Consider the following 23,073-nt stretch of genomic DNA (forward strand, 5'->3'; position numbering starts at 1 on the left):
ATTTTATAGTTTTTTATTTTTTAGTTTCTTTTTTATTGCTGTGTTTACCAATTTTTTGTAGTTTTTATAACTGCATCTATTTATTTTTATTTTAGTTAAAGTTTTAGTAATTTTGTTGTGTGTTTACATAGTTTTTTTATAAGTCTACATATTTTTATTAATTTTTTTTCAGTATTGGTTTTTGTGGTTTTATTACATCAATTTAAACAGAATTACAATGAGAACTGTTAACATTTATTGTTTTTAAAGTAACAGTTTTTTTAACGTTTTTAGTTTTATTTCAAGTTTAATATATTAACACTGGTTTGGGGTTGCTAAGATGTTTAATTGTTTTTCAAAAGTCACTTCTGCTCATCAAAGCCACATTTATTTGATCACAAATACAAAACAGTAAAATTATTAAATATTATTAAAATTCAAAATAATAGCTTTCTATGTTAATATCTGTTAAACTGTAATTTATTCCTGCATCATATTGCATCATATTTTTGCAAAAACTGAAATATGTTTTGTTTTTCAGAATTCTTTGCTGAAAAGAAAGTTCAAAAGAGTAGCATTTATTTGAATCAGAATTTTTTTCTGCATTAAAAACATCTTTACTTGTCACTTTTGGTCAATGTAATGTGCACTTTACAAATAAAAGTAATAATTTATTTTAAAAAAGTAAAAAAAAAAAAAAAAAAAAAAAACTGACCCCAAACTTTTGAACAGAACTGAATTAATTCATTAAGTGCGTCATGCTTCTGTCACAGTAAGGGTTTGATGAACAAGAAAAATGAAGATCAGTTCAAAATGTGCCATTTATCTCTCATCAAACACACACACACCTGGCTCGAGTAATAGAAAGCACCATAGAGATGAGATTTAGTTCAGTATTGTGTGGATCAGAGACACGAGCGTGTCTGAACAGAGCGCTGAACACCAAACACCAATCCACATCCAGGTGTTCCTCTTCCACATCAATAATAACAGTAATTATATCATCCAAAACGAGGAAAAAACCTCACAGCATTGGAGCAGGGCTCAGCTTTTTATCTATTCACTTCTTTTTATGTTTTCACAAAAGACTGACTTCTAATGGAGACCAACGAGCAACTTAACACCAAAAAGCCTTCTGCGTTATACTTGATATGTAAATGACTAATGATCAAACCCGTCACACACAATCTACTCCATGCCTTCTGTCGTCAGATTGATAGTTAACACTTCTTTTATCCAGTAAAAGCTCTTGAACAAGCGTCAACCTCCAGCTCTTGAGTGATTGTGATCAAGTAAAGGTCAGAATAAGGTCAGTAATGTCTCCAGATGAACTCTCACTGGACTGAATCTGGACCGATCATGTTTTCGAGTCTCAAATCTGATCCTCATGATCTTTTGAGGAGCGTTTGTTTCCAGGAGCTTTACGTTCACTGTTCCTCAGCGGAGGAATGATCTTCACAAGCCTCCAGAACATTTCACATCTTCTGAGGAGAGTTTATTTCTTCAACTCTCAATATGTTTCATTTCAATCTCATCTTACTAAGACATATTATTGGAGATATAGAGTGACTACTGATATTTAGACCATTTTTTGTATTCAGTCTGCCATTCAGATTTGATGAAGTCAGTTTTATTTTATTGTATTTTACATCTCCTTTTATTTGTGTGACATTTACTTTATTTTGTTTTCCATTTAAATTTATGTCATATTTTTTGTTTTTATTTTATACTTTAAAGGGGGGGTGAAATACTCGTTTTCACTCAATATCCTGTTAATCTTAAGTACCTATAGAGTAGTACTGCATCCTTCATAACTCCAAAAAGTCTTTAGTTTTATTATATTCATAAGAGAAAGATAGTCTGTACCGATTTTTCCCGGAAAAACACGAGCGGCTGGAGGCTTGACGTGTGGGCGGAGCTAAAGAATCACGAGCGCCAGTAGACTTTTGCGTTGAGAGCATGTGGAAGCTGTGACATTACTGTGAGGGAAAAACAATCATCCAAAACAAACCATGGCTAACAGTCAGATTCAGCCATATATTTATGATCCAGAATCAGATCCAGAGGCTGAAACTGAATGAGAGCAGCAGCAACGACATCTCTATGTGGTATGTACTGAAACTGTATATATTTGCTTAGCGGTTTTGGAAAATGGTTCCACTTTTTTTTTTTTTATTTAAGCTGTACATGTGGAAAGTGCAGTTTGATGACAACATCGCATGTTGTTTACTTGATGTGCTTACGCGCCGATAGCTAAGTTAACAACACAGAGATATTTGAAGCAGTTTTACTCACCGCCTGCGGTTCCAACACACGATCGTGACCCTTTTTCGTTGGGATTGCATCATCCTTAAGAAATAAACGATGTGCAAATCCGTCGTCAAACTGGGCCTTGTTTGTAAAACAAGCATCTTCGAAATGCATGGCAACAAACACTTGCACAACTCCGTTGATGCTCTGTAAAAATAAACTCCATCCACTGGTCCCTTAATGCTGTTTCTCTTTTGGTAATCTGTGCAGTGTTGTCTTGCCCTGGCAACCAAAAACACACTTCTTTTGTGACATTTGGCGACGCTCTCGCTCTGATCAGTGAAGTCTGTTGTGCTCTCAGTGCTCTGCTATACGGGAGCCCGCGCTCTTCCGGCAGAAGTGCCTCAGGACCCATATAAGGAAATTCCGCTCCATCTAACGTCACACAGAGCCATACTCGAAAAAAACTTTCCGAAACTTGTGACAAACCGGAAGGAGTATTTTGGGAACAACATACAACTTAATTTTTGAAACTTTGTCCATGTTTAGCATGGGAATCCAACTCTTTACACTGCAAAAACAGAAATCTAAGAAAGTAAAAAAAATCTTATTTCTAGAAAATACATCTTGTTTTTTGCCATAAAAGACCAAAATTCTTATAAAATACATTGCGTACTAGTTCATTAATCTTAATTTAAGAAAATTAGTCTTATTCTGTCTTGATAAGTAAATTTTTACTCATTTTGAGGTAGATTTTACCAGAAACAAGTGACAGCTATAAAGTGCGAGTTTTGGTGGATGTTCAATTAGATTGTTGTGCTAATTTTAAGAATAATACCACTCCTAAAAATTCTATTTTCAAGAAAATTAAAAAAGTTCAAATCTATAAATATATTTTTCTGTTTGTGTCTGTTCATGTATTTGAAAATTAAATTAAGACAAATTGCTTGTGTGAACAAAAACACTTGGTCAAAAAGTGGTGTAAATCTGATTTACTGTATTTCATTGTATGTAGAACAATCACATTTACAAAGTAACACAGATTCATTTAACCCTGGGGCTGTCAAAACAATGTCGATGAACTCAACTTGTATTGAACGCAGATTATTCCAAAATATCCCAATGGCAAATTAAATAATTATTTTGTTTGAAATTGTTATACATCCAGAATAATTCAAAACGTATTCAATCTAGAACACACCTATAAATTCTCACACACTTGAGGCTTTATGTAATTCAATCACATCTCCGAGGTAATATTTCACAGGGACGTATGTAATGTCCCTGTGACTTAAAATGTAATACGGTGTGAAGTCAACAAGGTTGTCTGCATTCACTAGTTCAGTTGCCTCTGCCAGGTTGGGAACCTCAATTTTATAAGACATGTAGTCTCTGTCAAAACAGACTGTACTGTAAATCTGACATTCAAAACAATACAAAGATGAATTTATGACAAATATGTTCCTCACAAGTCCAAATTCCGGTAGACTACTACCATTTGCCATACACACTACTAATGTTTTTTCACTAATGTATTTGTTTCCATTTAAAGTAATCCACTTAACAGACACTGCATGGTCTATCTGATCAACTCCAAAGTAGTCCCTTACTTTTCCTTTCAAATACGCCATGTTTTTTACTTCTGATACTGGTCCCAATACACATTCACTGCCAAAAATCGGGTGGTTGGAACGGTTTACATTCTGACAACATTCAAACATTTGGTTGTGCTTAATTAAGGACTTACAGACATTTTTGAAATTTACTTTTGAAACCCATTTTTTAAAAAAACAATGTTTGGATTCGAATCTCATGCACATGTGACGGAGCATTGGTCCCAACAGTTTAATCTGGGATGGAACATGAATCAAGTAATGCTGTTTAGGTGTAATGTTGTTTTCTGAGAAAAGATCCTTAAAATGTTTAAGATGCTGTTCAATAAGTACTTTCAACTTATCAGTAGTCTCAAGGCTAATAACAGGTGAAAACAAAATTTGAACAATCTCCAGAAGCTCAAGAATGAAGGAAAAATATGCAGTACCTTTAATCACATCCAATAGAAAGGGCACTATTTTGAGTAAAACAAGCATTTGACCCGATGACTGCTTCAGTTTGTTGTCATTGGAAGCTAATGTACTGTACGCAATAGGGCTAGGCCTATCTCTAGTATCTTGTGGAGAGTATGGGAATCCAATTATATCTGCATTGAAAGCATCAAGGTCCAGTTGTCCCAAAAGCACCAATTGTTTCAGGATACACTTAATTTCCAAAGGAGCAATGCCCTCAAGAATTACATGCATTATATCTTGAGGAGTTTGATGGATTAAATTAAAGGCAGGGAAATCCATTACTTTGCTCCTTCGGTTTATTCCATATGTAGTTTTAAGGCTGTTCCTGAGATATTCAGTACTGGCTTTCTCAATGTCACTACACTGTCGAATATGTCTTTCCAGTGTTCTTTGCTCAAAGTTTTCATCATTAAAAAACATTTGCATGTCTTCAAAAGAACATTCACAATGTCGGCATTTACTGTATGCAAAGCCCACACCCTCTTTAAATCCACATAACTCATGTTGAGCTAAAGTATCTCCACATACGGAAACCACTGCTCCATATATCTCATGTTCACCACATGGAAGATGAATCTTCACGCCATTATATAGCTTGACCAAGTCCTCATGCAATCTTGCCAATATGGCATCAACTCCACATTCTGAGAGTTCACTTTGCTTTGCAATAGCAAGAAGGCGGATTGAAGCTAATTTTGACCTGTACTTTGGATTAATGTTTCCCAAAGTGTAGTAAAACATGAGCAACTTATTCTTTGAAGCTTGAGACCCAAGTGGATTGCAAATTTCGATTTCATCTGAATAAAGAATTATCTGTAAAGCAGAGGGTCTAGAAGAAAATAAAGGGTGTGAAAGCATTAGTTCACCATCTATGATGTCATAAAAATATCCACTGCTGCATTTCTGAGATCCACCATTTATCATGGCAAAGATTTTTGGATGAGACATTAATTGTTCTAAACTCTTTATCAGGGGTATATAATGGAAACATTTGTTTTTTATTGCGAGGTCTCTTTGTTTTTTTCTTTTCTGACGACATACTGCTAATCCGACTGAAACCTCTTCTGCTTCCACAAAATTGAATTTTTCTTTTATGACACTGTCCTGTCTATATGATGTTGAAACTGCAGCAAATGGATCTTTAAAGGAGTCAAAGAGTCCCAAAGCTTCTCGCTGAAGTTCACTTCCTGCATGTCTGTTGAATACTGTTTGTAGCTGACTCCTCAAGCTGTTCAGTAACTGAGCTTGATACGCCTGAACCTCAGCCACAACATCATTCACACCACTCTGAAAAAATAAAAACAAAACATTAATTAGCAGGGAAATATATGTTACAGCGTTACAAACATCACTGAATGAGAACATTGATAGATCATTAACGTGACTCAGGAACAAAGTTTTTGCCAAGATTTATAGTGACAAATACTAATTTTAGAGGTGTACTTTTGAGGTTGTGAGGTAAAATTTGGAAATATTAACATTTTTAATGGTTTTGATAGACATCTCATATGCGCAAAGCCTGCATTTATTTATCAAAAATACAGAAAAAAAATATATATTGTGAAATATTACAATTTAAAACGTCTGTTTTCTGTGTGAATCTGTGTTAAAGTGTAATTTATTTCTGTGATACACAGCTGTATTTTCAGCATCATTCCTCCAGTCTTCAGTGTCACATGATCTTCAGAAATCATGAAAATATGCTGATTTTATACTCTGTTATTATCGGTGTTGGAAACAGTTGCAATGCTAATATCTTGTGATAATATAAAACTTTAAAAAAAATTCCAGGATTCATTGATGAATAAAAATAGTAAAGAACAGAATGTATTCAAAATATAAATATATTCCAACAATGTCTTTACTGTTCCTTTTTTAAATTAATTTAACACAACCTTGCTAATTAAAAGTATCAATTGTTAAAAAAAAAAGTAAACTAAATGACTTCAAACTTTGAATGGTAGAGTACATTGTCACAAATTATTTCTATTTTAAATAAATGCTGTTCTTTTAGATTTCAGATTACAACAAAAAAACACTTCACAATAAGGTTTTATTAGTTTACATTAGAGGTAACACTTTATTTTATTATTATTATTAATTAATTATTATTATTATTAAGCACTTATTAATGCCTTATTCTGCATGACCTTATTCTATATTCCTCACCCTACCCAATACCTAACGTTAAAAACAAACATATTAATTATTAATAAGCAGTAAATTAGGATTTTTTTTTTGTTTCAAAGAAAAGTCATAGTTAATAGTAAATATGTTTCCTATACTAAAGTTTTACCACATTAGTTAACTACTACAGATAACATAAATTAAGAATTAACAACAATTATACAGCATTTATTAATCTTAATTTCAACATTTACTAATACATAATTAAAATCAAATTCTGAAGTTTTTAAACATTAGTTAATGCACTATGAACTAACATGAACAAACAATGAATAGCGGTATTTATATTAACGGACATTAACAAAGATGAATAAATACTGTAACTAAAAACTGTATTGTCAGTTCGTGATACATTAGCTAATGTTAACGAATGAGACCGTTTGTGTTATGTATTGCAACGCAACTTCATTTTACTGATACTAACCTGTGAGAGATGATGTTTCTCTCTAGCAGTCATCACAATAGCAGTGGCATGTCTGGATAGCACATCATCACTTGATAATTCGTCATTCTAAACATGAAGAAAATAGTAAAAATATTATATACTTGAATGTATAATAATTAGGTTAAATAATAGACTATGCTATGACATAATCAACATGAACTAAGTTATTAATTTACCATGGTTTCTTGGTGGAGGCATGAGGAACTTGAGTCATCAGAAGGCCTGTTTGGAATAGGTAGAGTGGGATTCGAATCTGAAGTTTCATTTAGTAGGACATCCTGTGCTTCCAGGTTCGGATGAGACCGCAAAACGGTGTTACTGCTTAAGCCAGAGAAAACTGATTCACCAGTGTCAAAAGCATCAAAATCACCAAAATGTTCCACAGGAACAAGAAGAGAGGTTTGCAAATCCACACTATTTTCCAGTGTCTTTTCATTATCCGGACTGTCACTTGACTTCCAAGTATCCTGAGCCTCCAGCGTTCGTTCACTATATGTCCACAAGTTGTTGCTGTCCGTTTTTCTAGGTTCACCGAATGCCTCGTGTTGTGCTGATCTCTCTCTCCGATGTGATCTGCTGCTACTCACGCCGTCTAGATATTGTGAGTGTGTTCGTCTGATGTGATACCAAAAAGAGTTGTAGACTCGGTACTCTTTAGTGCACCCATCTATTCCACAAACCAGACGGAAATCTGGACTACGACTATGTGCAGAATTTATGTGACTCAATAAAGATTTGAGAGTAAGAGCCACAAACACATAACAAATTATGCAGCGCCAAATCATTTTCTCCGGTAAAATCAAAGCAAGCTTTCGTAGCGACCTCAAATAAAACAGAAGAGATGTTGAGTATAAAACTAATGTCAAATGTATCTTTCAACGGTAACCAATTAACTACGTTAAAGCCTTAATAACTACTGTAACGTTCTTAACGTGCCAAATTAAAAACGTACAACACAGGAAATAAGAAAAACGCGCGAGCGTGCATGCGCAACAGTGCGTCGATCCTGTGACGTGTTAACGTTTTGAAATACGCATGCGCAATCAGCGCGCAAAAGTGCAGCAAGGAAACGAATGCACTTCCTCCCGCCAGTTTCTCACGATGGACGGACTCGATGAAGTTGCGATTTGTACTCTAAAAGGTTAGTAATTTATACATATTTTTTGAAAATCAGTTAATTCTATTGGCCATTCTGTATATTTGAAGTTGAATTGTAATCTAAAAATTTTCCTACCAGAAACAGCCCTCCTGTAACTGAATGAAGCTGATCATTCAGTCTTTTTCTTGAGATGTTCAGTAACTTAACTTAACGTTACATCTTTTGTCTGAAATTTCAGCCTGTCCCGTTTTGCTTTCCATCTTTTTAGTTGTACTAGTTAGTACAAATTAAATAATACTTAATTTATTAAAAGCGGCTTATATCCAAATATGACCTCAATTTGTTTTGTGACGTCACCCTGAGGCAAATTCAATTAAACTATCACTTCTGTTGTTTTATCGTTAACACTTTATAATAAATTTGTATTCAGTGACAATAGTCAGCTGTTTTACAACATTTGTTTTGCAGCACTTATTGATCCTTGTGTTTCATGGACAAATATATATAGATCTTTTTTTTAAATGTGCATACCACAACATTAGTTATTTCATAATGAACATACAATGAACATTTGTACAACCATATACCAATACTTTTAAATGCTCTAAAACTGTTTATTGCTTTTTCATATTACCTAATGCATTTACTGATGCTGACAAAAATAACCTTTTTGTCAAGTGTTAAGAATATTTTATCATTATTGCCTGTTTATTTCACTTCATTAAGCCATTTCATAGACTTAATATTTCTGCCATGTTAGGACCATGTTATAAAACAAAAATGTCTCTATTTCTCTTATTAAATAGCTATAATCAAGTGAATGCATTTTCACAATATCTGAAAAAGTTATGCATACAATGTATAATGCACCTGAGCTATGCTAACTAACATATTTACATGTGTTCTAAGCTGCTAACATTGGGGAAGACATTTTACCAACTCTCACACGGGATGATATCCGAGATCTCTTTCCTGGTCCTGAGCACTTCCTGCGACGCAAAGCCATTTGGCTTATTATTCATAAGGAAGAACAGGTATTTTTATTTAAACCCTTAACTGTCACGCCATTTTTGAGTTTAGACATGAATCCAATCCAAACCTAAATGTTTAAAAGTATGAAAAGTATGAAAAACTTATGAAAGTTTAAATTTACTGTAAATCAAGTGTACTGTACTAAGCATTTATTTTATATTAAATGCATATTTTATCAAATATATTTTACTCTAAAATTGCTATCAAATGAAAGCAATATGTCTATCCAAGTTGCGTTTTAAAATTGAAGTTGATGTAAAAAAAAAAAAGGCCCCTGGATGTCACAGACATTGTTAATTTTTTATTTTTTTTTATTTTAACTATTGATACATTTTACTATTATTTTTATATGACTATTACAAATTTATAAATGTCTGTCCAAATATCAAAACAGTTGGCAAATATTGAACCGTGAGACTCAGACTTTTCCAACATTATTTGTTTTTTCAAGATTTGACTATAAAGTAGCTAAACTAAATATTGTAATTTGTAACATGACATCACCTGCTAGGGTAGGAGCTCACTAAAAGAAATGAAAGTACCATTTCCATGGTAACACCACATCGATTTAAAAAGGTTTTATTAGGTCGGACCTAATTGTGGTGTTGATTAATAAAATATGTGATATGAAAAAAGGCAATATATAAGAAGAGTGTCAAGTGTCCCATCAGTGGGATAGTGACAGTTAAGGTTAAAATATTTGTGTTTTGGACGTTTTTTACCTGTTATCGGTAATTACATTTTCAGCACAGAGGATTTATATGTAAATTGGTGTGGTTAAAGATTAACACTTATACATTCAAGTGTGACCCTCTGGAATAAAATGATAAATTACTTTTCTGATTTGATTAATGTATACATTTTGTATTTTAGGAGCACACCATTCCTGTTGAACCCCAAGGTTCATCAGCTGATGATGAACATAATGGAAGTCCAAAAAGAGATGACCCCAGCACTTCAAAGTTTTTGAAGTTACCCAGCCCAGAATACGTTCTCTTCACTGATAGTGAACTACAACATGTGAGACGTGCATACTTCGAGCAGCAACGTCTTGGAAAAGAGGGTGAAGTCACCTTATCAAAGGAGCTCTTCTGCCGACTCATCCGAAATACCATGACAAATATGATATCTATTGCAAGAGCCTCTTCAGATGACTACAAATATCCCACTAAACATGAAGTTATTGCCATGGCAAAGCGGTTAGTGGAATACTACCCTATGATAAAAGATAAGTCAACTGGATCAAGTCATGAGTGGGTGAGAGACTTCATTTGCTTGAATATTTATAGTCAAAACGTGTTTTCCTGCTAACATTGTTTCAAAACTATTCATTGATGCTTCCTTCTTTTTTACAGGACACTGTTGCCAAAAAGCTCTTGAAGCGACTTTCAAATATCCGAAGTCCTGTGAAGGCCAAACACCCTCCATCCAAGAGAGCACGTCTGAATGAAGTACTGTCTGCTGCAGTGGCAAGTGACTATGATGCTGATTCCAGTGCATCAACAGTTCATCTGTCACCACCTTCAAGATCAAGCACCCCACAGCAAGAAATTGACAGCATTGATGAAGCATGTATGTACATTACCATTTACAAGAAAATTCACAAGTATAGTATTTGCAGTAAGTAATAACATAATATTTGGTAATATATGTAATCCTAATTCTGCCTTATTTATTTTTATGTGGCATGGCATACATTCTTGTTCTAATTATATTGAATGCCTGAATTATAGCCGACGGTCCAGACAACAGCCTTGACAGCCAGAAAACACAGGCACGACATTACAGGACTCTACAAGAAATGTACAAAGCAAAGAAGCCAAACAAAGCTGCTGTAACTCATCTATTAGACCTGGAGTTCCAGTCCAGAAGAAATTTCATTGACTCAAATGCTTTGAAGGAGCAAGACCGACCCACAAAAATTTTACAGGCATACCCGTGCTTCAAAGAACTGGACCATGTGGGTATACACATTGAAACATACTTTAGACTCAGTGACAAATGTCCCATATCATCTGCCTAACTGCAGACATACAGATGAATGATTTTTATAACTTTCAATATTTCTCTCAGGTAATGGATGAACTGCGGAGAGTCATTGAGCCAAACAATAGCCAATACACTTCTGAGGTGAAAGGCAGGTGGGAGAACTTCTACTCCAAGGTTCAGTTTTATGGCGTCATGAAGAAAGTCATGAAGCCTCCAAGGACATTAAATGGAGGTAAAGATGTATTTCATTGATTGACCTACCTGATTTCAGTAATAATTTATAATAAGTATACAGTAATAAAGTACTTACCATTATAGTACTTACTGGTTTATATTTAATTCATAGTTATTATATTGTAGTATCTACATTGGTAATACATTAATAGGCTATATGCAATTAGTCTTCATTCATTTTCAGTGGAATTAACAGTTATTGTTGTTTAATTAGCTCATAAGTAATAACTTAGTTAATATTTATTATGATTTGTTTACAACTTAAAGGGTTAGTTCACCCAAAAACAAAAAAATGTGTAATCTATTACTCCCCCTCATGTTGTTGTACACCCATAAGACCATCATCTTCAGAACACAAATTTAAGATATTTTTGATGAAATATGATGGTTCAGAGAGGCCTCTATTGCCAGCTGTAATGACACTGCACCTCTCAAGATTCAGAAACAGTTCATGTGACTACAGGGGTTAAACTTTTTATACTTTTTATAACCTCTCGAGATCCATAAAGGTACTAAAGACATATTTAAAACAGCTCAAGTGAGTTCAGTGATTCAACTTTAATGTTGTAAAGTGGACAGCCATTTGATAACAGATCATTCTAAATTGTAATGTTGACATGCATTCTCTGTAAATCTGTTTTAAAACTATGTATTGTGAAAAGCGCTATATAAATGAATGTGAGTTGAACTGAATTAATCTATTTATTCCTAGTTTATTAACAATTCCTTTACTACGAGCTAATTAAACAATAATAACTAATTGTTGTGACAGTGTACTCACTATTTGTATATTAATATATGTATATTAACTGCGAATTAACTATAAACTAATAGTTTGTTAATGATTTTGATGTACTTTATTCTTGTATGGTTTATAATAAAGTGTTAACCTAATTCCTAAGTGCATATCAATATCGATTTCCTCTCTTGTTTTTTTTTTCTTGTTTTTTTAGTTGAACATGCCATTGCAGTTTTTACTGCCCTGCCACTGCTCTTCCCATCTGGCTCTGCAGCACCTAAGAAACTGGTCCCAATCAGTGAGGCTCTTTTCCACGTCCTCACGGTAAGTTTAACTTCAGTAGTGATAACTTAGCAGGTGCCTAAGATGCCTACACTGTCAATAAAATACTTGGTAAAAAAAAAAAAACGTCCTAATTGGGCTACTCAAAAAACTGGCCATGAAACAAATAATAATAATAATAATAAAAAAATAACCTTGACCCCGCCTTTGGTAGAAAAAATACCCATAATAACCAGTCATTTAGAAGGGTGTAAATGCTGTTAAGTGTAATTGAGCTTTATTTATATGTTTTATATTAGATGCATTTTTTCCCTGGAAGAGCTTCAAACTTGAAAAAGATGTTTCCTTTTCCTCATTAACCGTGTCCACCCAACAACATATGAAACACAAACATTACTTACTTTGCTTTTTTTTGCTGTGTATGTAGTCTAAATTCTGTATTTATTTGGTTTTCTAGCCCTCTGAGGATCCTGATACCTACATCCACCGGCGTGTGCTTTCTAGTCCTGTCTTGCTGATTGGTGAGCAGAACTGCATTGTGGTTGTAGGTACAACTCCAGTTGTAACTTTTGAGAAAGATTTGCTCTACGAGGGACCTCTCTACCTCCTGGCCTATTACTATGCATTTCACCTGACATATCCCAAGTGTATTGCCACACTCTTGTCTGTGTTACAAACACAAGTACTTGGAGATGTCATCCACGAGCAGGATGCAACCTCCTCGTACAAGAAGGCCATTCATGAATGGAAAATGTTTGTTGAGTAATTTCTTTTCTAATATGTTGTATGGCTAAGGCAGTGAGAGCCGCAGGTTTTTTTTTTTTTTTTTTATTATTATTATTTGTTTTGCACTTTAATTGTGCTATTTTTTTTTGTTTCTCCCAGTTTTCAGTACTGTTTATTGAATTTGCCATAAATGCAATACATTCATTGAGTAATTGCTGTTTGAGGTTATAGTGAATGCAGGTTATAGACTGATGCTATCTCTTTGTGCAGAACATTTGCTGTTGGTGTGTGTGAGAGTGTGTGTGTGAGAGTGTGTGTGTGCGTGTGTGTGTGTGTGTGTGTGTGTGTGTGTGTGTGTAAATGTGTCAGTTGAATAGCCTTGGAATCAGTTCATCCTGCTTATATGCTCCATTTGTTTAAGACGAGTTTTTTAAAATAAATGTTCAGCAAATGTAAGTTGTTTGTTTATTCATTTAGTACATTTTAAGTTTCTTTATTGGGGTGTTTCAAGAATTTTTATCTATTTTCAGGTTATTGAGCATTGTTAAAAAATCAAAATAAGATGAATTTAAGGTTAAATATCTGCATTAATATTACTTATTCAGTTCTTATAAAAAGTGAAAGTTACATAATTATAAGCATTTTTGTCTAGTTATAAGATCTTACAGTATTTTTAGTGACTAGATTTAAGTACAATATTCTAGTTTTAATGCAATTTTGACTAAATTTATTCATTATTAGATTCTTATAAAAAGAAAATACTGCATAGCTTTAAGCATTTTTGTCTAGTTTTAAGATCCAATTGCATTTATTAGTGACTAGAAATGTATGCTATTTTCAAGAATTCTTATCAAGTCAGTTTTGCTTACCCCATTGGCAGATTTTTTTGCTTGATTTTAGTACACTTTGACTGGATTTAAGCACATATTGCTTGTTTCAAGGGGGCGTTTTTTGCAGTGTAACAGTGTAAAAAACTCAGTATGCATGAAATAGCATTTCACCCCCCCTTTAACTTAATTTGTATTTTATATATTGTATATATTTATAATTAGTTTTGTTAATTTTATTAACAATTTTATGCATTAGTGTTTTATTTGAAAAAGGTAATTTATTTATCTACATAATGCGACTGCATTATGCATTCAGTGTTTCCTGAAAATTACCCTTTTATAGCTTTCAAAAGCAATATGATAAATAAGTTTTTTTCTTAGACATAATTGTATAAAGATCTCTTCGATTTACATTACAAATCAGAATTTCATCAATTTTGTCCATATAAACATCGTACACTTAACCAAACTGCTTTAGGTTTCTGAATAAAATGTTCAGTACTCTCACAATATGAATCATAAAAACCCGATGTATCAAATATGAAAACCATTTTTTAGATTTCCTTTTATATCCTGTTTAAAGCAGTCTAATGAGTCAGGCTTTACAGGGTTAATCTGGCAAACAGTCTCATTCTCAAATATGAACTTCACACAATCCAACCCAGACACATAATCACGTTACATAAAGCACACGGTTTGAAGTACCTGGTCTGACTTGTGCTTTGGCATCTCAACACACACATGAAGCTCATTTAATGAGAACGCTGCCAGCTACGTTACAAGTGTAGATGGTTCTTCTTAAGAACCCAATTAGCTCTAAACCATATGGAGATAACAGCAAACAAGCCAGCAGACCACACTTTTTTCAAAGGGCAGCTATTTGTTTGATCCTTCGCTGCTTCAATCTTCTCCCAGCCGACTCGGAGGAAATGCATCCCTCTGGGATTTTGCCCCCGCATTGAACAGGAACATGCATGCTATCGGTTTCTCTCTGCTGAAGCATGATGGGATTTCTGACCAGCGATGATCAATCAGAGGGACACTGCTGCTATTCATTGGTCTGGGTTCAGGAAGGGAGCAGATAATATCTCTAGCGCTGAGAACTCACTAAATTACCCAGCGGCGTTTGTTAGGATTACACGTGAAGCTGAGGCGACCTGCATCTCGCTGCTTTCTTAACGGTTTCTCAGAACAGACCGGTACCTCTTTACTAGAAACAAACCGCCTCATATGGATCCCAGATGATGCAAATAAAATGCATGAATAAATATCAAAAGTGAATGGCAGAAAACAGAGCTTCAGTGAAACCAGATACTAGAGGATTTGTTGAAGAGAGAACAAAAATAGCATCTTCTCTGGAAAAGAAAATGTGATTGTAATTTAAAATGCAGTTGTTGTTTTTTTTAAAGCGTTACAGGTTTGCTTATACTTCTTAAAAATTCTTAGTATTTGATTTAAAAATGTAAAATTACTTCTAGATTTATATATTGAAATGTAAATTTTAAAGGGGTATGTACACATGTCCTTATTAAAGTATAAAATAGAAGGTTTATAAAAATAAATAAATCAAATAAAATAGATTAACATATTTTTATATAATTACAATCTAATGATTTTACATTTCTATTTACATAGACTACAAATAAATAATATATATATATATATATATATATATATATATATATATATATATATATATATATATATATATATATATATATATATATATATATATATATATATATATATATACATAAAAATAAGTAAATAAATTATAGAATAACTCATAATAATATATCACAATATTTATTTATATACTATATTATGGGTGTATGAGTGTAAATTATAGCTTGCTCTATTATTATTATACATTATATAGTAAAATAAATATATATTATTCTAGTAATATTATATACAATTAAATTATAATGTAAGAATTATATATTTTTAAGTATACAAAAATTGAAAAAGGAGTATGTAAACATGTCCTTATTAAATTATAAAATAAAAGGTTTATAAAAAGAAATAAATAAAATAAAATAGATAATATAATTTTTAAATATATTTTCAATCTAATTAATTTAAATATAAATTATGTTTAATTTGCACATATTAAATAACATAATATTATATATAAAAACATAAATTTACTTAGTTTGTAAGGCTGCACAGTTTGAATAATTCAATAATAATATTTTTTATTATTATTATTTTTATTATTATTATAGACAATTTTATTCTAAAATCATTATTAAAATAAAAAATTAAAGCATGAAATATTACTATGAGACTTTTTTTAAATTACAATGCAAATAAATATGATCATGTAAAGCAACAATGACTCTGAACAGAGTGGCTCTGAGATACTGAAAACAGCGGATCACGAGCTGCTCGCGTGTAAATGAACTCAATGCCACGCATCACTCTGAAAATCACATATGAAGCCTTTGCAATCTGATAATCACACTAAATTATAATCACAATTTTGCTTTGGATTAATATGGATTAATATTAATAATTTTGGATTAGTCCTTCTAAACCTCTAGACAAACTTTAGTGATTTTAGCATTTTTTATTTTGCCCAACAGATTTGCATGCATAAACTTGAAATGATCCAAACAACCGGATCAGTCAGGCCTAGCACAAATGCTGCACACAAATGCAAGAAATGAAATGTTGAGAGCTGGTGGGCTGAAGGAAGAAGATAAATCCAGTTCAGGAGAGCACTGTTTGAGTCTGCGGCAGCCGCTCTCCATCACAGTGTTTATCTTTCATGCACTTATGATACTGAGCTTCAGATCTGGCTGATCTGCTCCCGGGGGGCTTGTTCCTCTGCGCTGTCAAAACAAACAAAACCCCCAGACAACTTCTCACTGTTTGTCCAACAAATTGCTTGGAATATAAAAGAAACAAAGCAAGATCAGCGCCGGCCTGATTTGCACTGAAAATTGCCTTTATTTTCACAAAATTCACCCTGTTCAAAACATGTTCCTGGTCTTAGTGTAAAGGATTTATGTGACTTTAACCAACAGACGAAAATGAATTTAGTAACTGCTTCAGCAAACTCGTGTTCAAGTTTCACACCATACAAAGCAATCCAATAAATATCTGACGGATGATTTAATGTCCTCTCTTGCAAAAGTGTGTGCAAAAGGAATTAAAATCTCATTGGTTTATTGGATAGCATGTTTAGATTTCTATTATTGTGTACATTTCTATTGCAATGTTAAGCTCAAATAAAACTACATATATGTGTGTATGTTTATATGCATGTATGCACACACACACAAAATGTTTAGAGTTATAAATAATTGTAATCTTTATATATTAATTAATTTGTAAATATGTCAAACATATTATCAAAATAATCCATTTTTGATTTTAACTGCAATTATTTCTAATAATTACATTATTTTAAATACCAAAATTACAATTTCAAATATTTTATATATATATATATATATATATATATATATATATATATATATATATATATATATACACATACATACACATACATATACATATATATATGTGTGTGTTTTTTATTTGCAATATAATTTCTATTATCTAACAAATTTAAACAATTTGCAAATGTATATTTAATTAAAAAGTAAAAAAAAAAATTATATATATATATACACACACACACACACACACACACACACACACACACACAAACACATGTATATAGATTGATGAATGATCGATTAATTGATTTATTGAACTGTCATTTGCTTATAACATTTCTTTTTGTATATATATATTTTTTTATATATATATAGTTATAAAACTCATTTTAGACAAAACCACTTGAATCAGCGGAATCTCTTCCCCCAATGTCCAAACAGAGGAAGCGAGCACCTTTTTGCATTTGATTTGACAAATCTGACCGCAGTCGATCTGAGCGGAGCCCGAAACACACGCTTCTCATTTCCTCAACATGTGTCTCCAATTTCATATTCCAAAAAGAGTCATTTTCTGGGACAATCAACTTTGTGTTTGCTATCGGGTCCTGTTGTTATTAATCTCTTTTATATGCAACTTTCATGTCTCACCAAAAACACAAAACAAATCAGTGATGAGACGCTTGACTTCGCAAAGGCCTTTGTTTGTCTTGAGGAAACTCTGTTTACCACGGGAGAGTCAACATATTTACAATATTTAGCATGCAATATAACAAAAATTAATCATGAATCAGACTCACTTGCATACAAACGACATGTCTTGACATCAAAAACAAACAGATTGAGTTTCTTTCCGGCTGCCGGCCCATAGCTGCCGGTGATCATGTGGCATTAATGAGCAGGTATCAGCTTTCTTCATCTGTGTAATTATGGTCATCAGAGCAAGTCTGCAATGCAACACAGCTACAAACATCCTGACGCTCAGACGCAACTTCAGACATGAGAGCGACTAAAGCAGATCCTAAAACAAGGGATGCAATGAACAATTCTGATGCTTAATCAACATCAATTTAAAATAAGGCAAAATAAGACAAATGTCTCAGACACATTTGATTTCTAAAAGAGTAATGACGCTTGAAAAGTCTGCTTTGCATCACATGAATAAATTACTTTTTACATCATATTCTATTAAAAAAATTATTATTTTAAATTGCATATTTTATTTTATAATATAACTGCTTTTACTGTATGTTATGCCTTGGCAAGCATAACAGACTCATTTATTATTATTATTATTTTTTACAAACTTTTGACATATGTACTTACACTGGGCACATTTTATTTTGATTATTTATGAATTAATAATTATTAATTGTTATTATTTATACAAATAATTAGTTTTATGTACATGCATAATTTTTTTATAATTTTTTTCATTATATAAATAAAATATTTTTATTCATTTGCAAAAACAGATAATGTTTTTAATGTGTTTTATTATATTATTTAGCGGTTTTTAGTATGTATTTTTTAATAACCCAGTTTGAATGAGATTAATTGGAATGCACAATGAAAAAAAAAATCTGTTTTTGCAAATGCACTATATATATATATATATATATATATATATATATATATATATATATATATATATATATATATATTTTTTTTTTTTTTTTTTTTTTTTTTTACAAAAGATATAGCAATAAATTTTTAGCAATAGTTATAGTAGGCAAAATTTGTTTTTTGTTTTTTAACATGCAAATATTTCCAGTCTTACACAGGACTGCTCCAAACAAAACAAAAGCCAAACAAACAGAACTACATGCAACACTGAATTTGTTCCCATAAAGCACCTAAAACATGAGTCTCTGAGCCCGTGAGGAACCGGATGAACAAGTCAGCGAGGAGCGTCTGATGAAGGGCCTTTGTGGCATTCAGTCAAACCCTGGAGGGCTTCGGTCTGCTCTCCTTAATGTCTTTCCTGTCTTCCCAGCCCCTTCTGTCACAAAAACGCTCCCATATGCCATTACATGTGCTCTGAGGAACTTCAGCAGCTCATTTACGTAAACACAGCGCAGTCGAGGTGCTCTCTTGATCTCATTTGAGCAAACATCGCCACTTTTAGTAGGGAATTTATCACGGGACGGGTGAAGAACGCTTTAACTAGTCTCAGAGTTCATGTAGATCACGCTCAACTTCCTCTCAAGTGATGAGTTTTCCAGTCCTAAAGTGTCTAGGTAGAGCTTAACTCAATGCACTGATCCAGGACCAGCCTTTTTTATTAAAAAAAACCCCAATGTCTGAAGACAGAAGTCATGAAAAGTGGCCAACATGTGCACCGGGAACCTGGGAAGATCTGACCTCTGAACCCTGGGAACCATCATAAATTGATTTCTGAACTTGTGCACGGTTGACCTTCAGTGCCTTTCAACACGAGGTCAAAGGTCAAAGCTTCACGAACATCTGCTGGATTCATATCTGCAGCAAAACTAAATGTGAAATAGAAATAATCTCAACCATAATGAATAAATGTTCATCCTGTTAATGAGAAACAACATGCTGTTATTGTGTTTCTGAGAGTCCCAAGTTTGAACACAAATCCTTTTATTATACAACTTAACTGTCTTAAGACTAAACATAAAATATTTATAATAGTATAATATAAAATATATATTTTTTTTAAATAAAACAAATATACATACATACATATATATATATATATATATATATACACACACACACACACACACACACACACACACACACACAGTACAGACCAAAGGTTTGGAAACATTACTATTTTTAATGTTTTTGAAAGAAGTTTCTTCTGCTCATCAAGCCTGCATTTAAAAAAACTGTAATATTGAGAAATATTATTACAACTTAAAATAATAGTTTTATATTTGAATATACTTTAAAAAAATAATTTATTCCTGTGATGCAAAGCTGAATTTTCAGCATCATTCCTCCAGTCTTCAGTGTCACATGTAACATCAGTCGATCACATGATCATTTAGAAATCATTCTATTCTGATTTATTATGAGTGTTGGAAACAGTTCTGCTGTCGAATATATTTGATCAATAAAAGGTTAAAAAGAACTGCATTTATTAAAAATAAATAAAAAGTTATAATAATACATATTCTAATAATATATCTTCTTTACTATCACTTTTTATCAATTTAACACATCCTTGCTGAATAAAAGTATTGATTTTATTAAAAAAAGAAAGAAAAAAAATGACTGACCCCAAATTACTAACCAGTAGTGTATATTGTTATTACAAAATATTAATATTTTAAAAACATAGCTTCTTTTTTTTATTATTATTCATCAAAGTATCCTAAAAAAGTATCACATGTTCTGAAAAAAATATTAAGCAGCAGAACTGTTTCCAACTTTGATAATGAATCATCATATTAGAATGATTTCTAAAGGATCATGTGAAGAAATAAATGATAATTTAAAGTGTAATAAATTTAAAAACAATTATTTTAAATTGTAATAATATTTCACAATATTATTATTTTTTTCTGTATTTTTGATCAAATAAATGCAGGCTTGATGAGCAGAAGAAACTTCTTTCAAAAACATAAAAAATAGTAATGTTTCCAAACTTTTGGTCTGTACTGTATATTTACTGTAAATATTTTTAAAAGATTAAATATTATCTTTGTTTACCTCCATGTCACGTGACCATTAACCAACATAAGAGTACTGTGAACAAGCGAGTGTGCTTAATTGTAATTTATTTAAATATTAACTTAAAATCTCAGGTGTACTTAGAGTAAACATTTTAGGTCAAAGTTGCTTGGCTGACAAAAGAATTTGGGAATCCTTATAGAAAACACACACCCACACACACACACACACACACACACACACACACACACACACACACACACACACACACACACATAAATGTTTACGTCAGCAAGACATCCACCTTAACTCCTAAGAAATCTTTGTTGTCTGGATTCTTCCTCCTTTGTTATCATCTTGTTTTTATAATCATTTGAAATTCACATTACTAAATAAAGGATGTAGACACAGCAGACAGAAACTCCTGAAACGAGTCTAGACACGCTTTCAGAAGAGAAAACTATCCTCAAAAAAGCCCTTTCATTTACACTTCTATAGCCTGGATTAATAGTTGGAGCTGATAAAACAGTCCCTGTGCGTCCGCCCTGCGAGAACAAACACCGAGAAAAAGACACGGCCAAGAATGAGCCGCCGGATGACATTCACAAACAACGCACCTCTTGACGGGAGGACAGAGGGCTTGTGGGATCTGAAGTTTTGGGTTTCGTGAGTTAAGAATGCACCGCTGCCCACGGCCTTCCAGAAACACACGACCATGAAGAAGAGGAAGAGAAGAGAAGATCATCTCGCTCTAATGGAAAACACAGAGGCGATGCCAAGAAGGACGGATGAGACACAAGAGAGCTGAACACATGCTGATTAACCCTTCAACCTCAGGCGCAGGGCCCTTATAATGAAGCTGCCTTTGAGAGTCACCAGAGCCCAAACACTTCGAGCTGCTCCAGACCCATTACACTGCTTGTGCCTTTAGCTCTTTACAAAACATGAGAACTTAATGCATTCGTAGTAGGATAACTCTATCATTTCATATATATAGAAAATATATTTTACATATATTTTTTCATTAATATTAATTAGTTATATAACATATATAAACTAAAAAAATTCTATAGAATTTTATAAATATCATTTCATTAAGTTGTTTTATCTATTTAAATTTATTAAATGTTACTAAATAATTACATGAAATAAATATATATATTAATTAAATAATTACTAGATAATAGAAAAAAAAGAAATATATATATATATATATATATATATATATATATATATATATATATATATATATATATATATATATATATATATACTTTTATATATTTTTTTCCTTCTATTATCTAGTTAATATATATATATATATATATATATATATATATATATATATATATATATATATATATATATATATATATATATATATATATATATATATATATATTATTTTTTATATTATCTAGTAGTTTATATATATACACACACACACACACACACACATATATACATATATATATATATATATATATATATATATATAAATTATGCATTCATTTTTATAAAATATTTACATGCATAATGCATATATATATATATATATATATATATATATATGTATTAACTAGATAATATAAATATAAATATATATATATATATATATATATATATATATATATATATATATATATTTTTTTTTTTATGCATTCATTTTTATAAAATATTTACATGCATAATAAAAAAAATAAAAATTTAAATAAAAATTAAAAATTAAATTGTTCTTAGAGTCAAATAACCTTTAATTGAATGCATTTTGATTAAAGAATACACAGAAAAACTAGCCTATGAACTGTGCATTCATTTTATACCTTTCGCTTTTTGAAATAAATCTGTGCATGAACTCTTACTTATCCTACTTAAGTAGAATAATTCAGTCAAAATCAAATTGTTTACAACCTATTTCATGTCTGCTAAGGGTAAAATATATATTTTTAAAGACTACAAACTTTCTGACTCTTTGGAGCAACATACACTAGTGAATCAAGCACCTCAAAATATAAAGGATTCCATTTAACATCCATGGAACTTTTTAATGAAATAAAAGGTTCTATCATGTGTTAAAAGTTTATTTTGGAATTCTGTGAATGGTTCCTTGAGGAATGATTCTCTTAATGCATTGCAGCATGAAAATAGCAGTGTACATGA

General features: G+C 31.9%; 3 protein-coding genes across 4 annotated transcripts in view; 1 reads left to right on the forward strand and 2 right to left on the reverse strand.

The window, feature by feature from the left end:
- The window catches only part of LOC113110649 (interleukin-17 receptor D-like), a 56,472-nt gene that overhangs the window by 24,741 nt on the left and 8,658 nt on the right, over nucleotides 1-23,073 (reverse strand). The window lies entirely within an intron of this gene.
- Nucleotides 3,222-7,743, reverse strand: LOC113110642 (uncharacterized). Its single transcript, XM_026274763.1, has 3 exons — nucleotides 7,107-7,743; nucleotides 6,910-6,996; nucleotides 3,222-5,585 (listed from the first exon to the last, which is right to left on the reverse strand). Exons 1-3 carry the CDS (start codon nucleotides 7,713-7,715, stop codon nucleotides 3,441-3,443), a joined length of 2,841 nt encoding a protein of 946 aa, XP_026130548.1. The 5' UTR covers nucleotides 7,716-7,743; the 3' UTR covers nucleotides 3,222-3,440.
- On the forward strand, nucleotides 7,957-13,121 carry LOC113110659 (uncharacterized). The gene is made up of 8 exons (XM_026274791.1): nucleotides 7,957-8,071; nucleotides 8,939-9,063; nucleotides 9,935-10,318; nucleotides 10,417-10,633; nucleotides 10,795-11,021; nucleotides 11,135-11,282; nucleotides 12,238-12,347; nucleotides 12,763-13,121. The coding sequence occupies exons 1-8, from the start codon at nucleotides 7,966-7,968 to the stop codon at nucleotides 13,069-13,071; spliced, it is 1,626 nt and encodes a 541-aa protein (XP_026130576.1). The 5' UTR covers nucleotides 7,957-7,965; the 3' UTR covers nucleotides 13,072-13,121.

Source organism: Carassius auratus, chromosome 11, assembly GCF_003368295.1.
Source record: "Carassius auratus strain Wakin chromosome 11, ASM336829v1, whole genome shotgun sequence".
NCBI classification, from domain to species: domain Eukaryota; kingdom Metazoa; phylum Chordata; class Actinopteri; order Cypriniformes; family Cyprinidae; genus Carassius; species Carassius auratus.

Coding starts and splice junctions, on each gene's coding strand:
- LOC113110642 (XM_026274763.1), bottom strand. CDS start 7,715: ATGATTTGGCGCTGCATAATTTGTTATGTGTTTGTGGCTCTTACTCTC. Junction 6,997..7,106: donor GCCTCCACCAAGAAACCATG/GTAAATTAATAA, acceptor CTTCATGTTTAG/AATGACGAATTATCAAGTGA. Junction 5,586..6,909: donor AGAAACATCATCTCTCACAG/GTTAGTATCAGT, acceptor TTATTTTTTCAG/AGTGGTGTGAATGATGTTGT.
- LOC113110659 (XM_026274791.1), top strand. CDS start 7,966: ATGCGCAATCAGCGCGCAAAAGTGCAGCAAGGAAACGAATGCACTTCC. Junction 11,022..11,134: donor GCTTCAAAGAACTGGACCAT/GTGGGTATACAC, acceptor TATTTCTCTCAG/GTAATGGATGAACTGCGGAG. Junction 11,283..12,237: donor TCCAAGGACATTAAATGGAG/GTAAAGATGTAT, acceptor TTGTTTTTTTAG/TTGAACATGCCATTGCAGTT.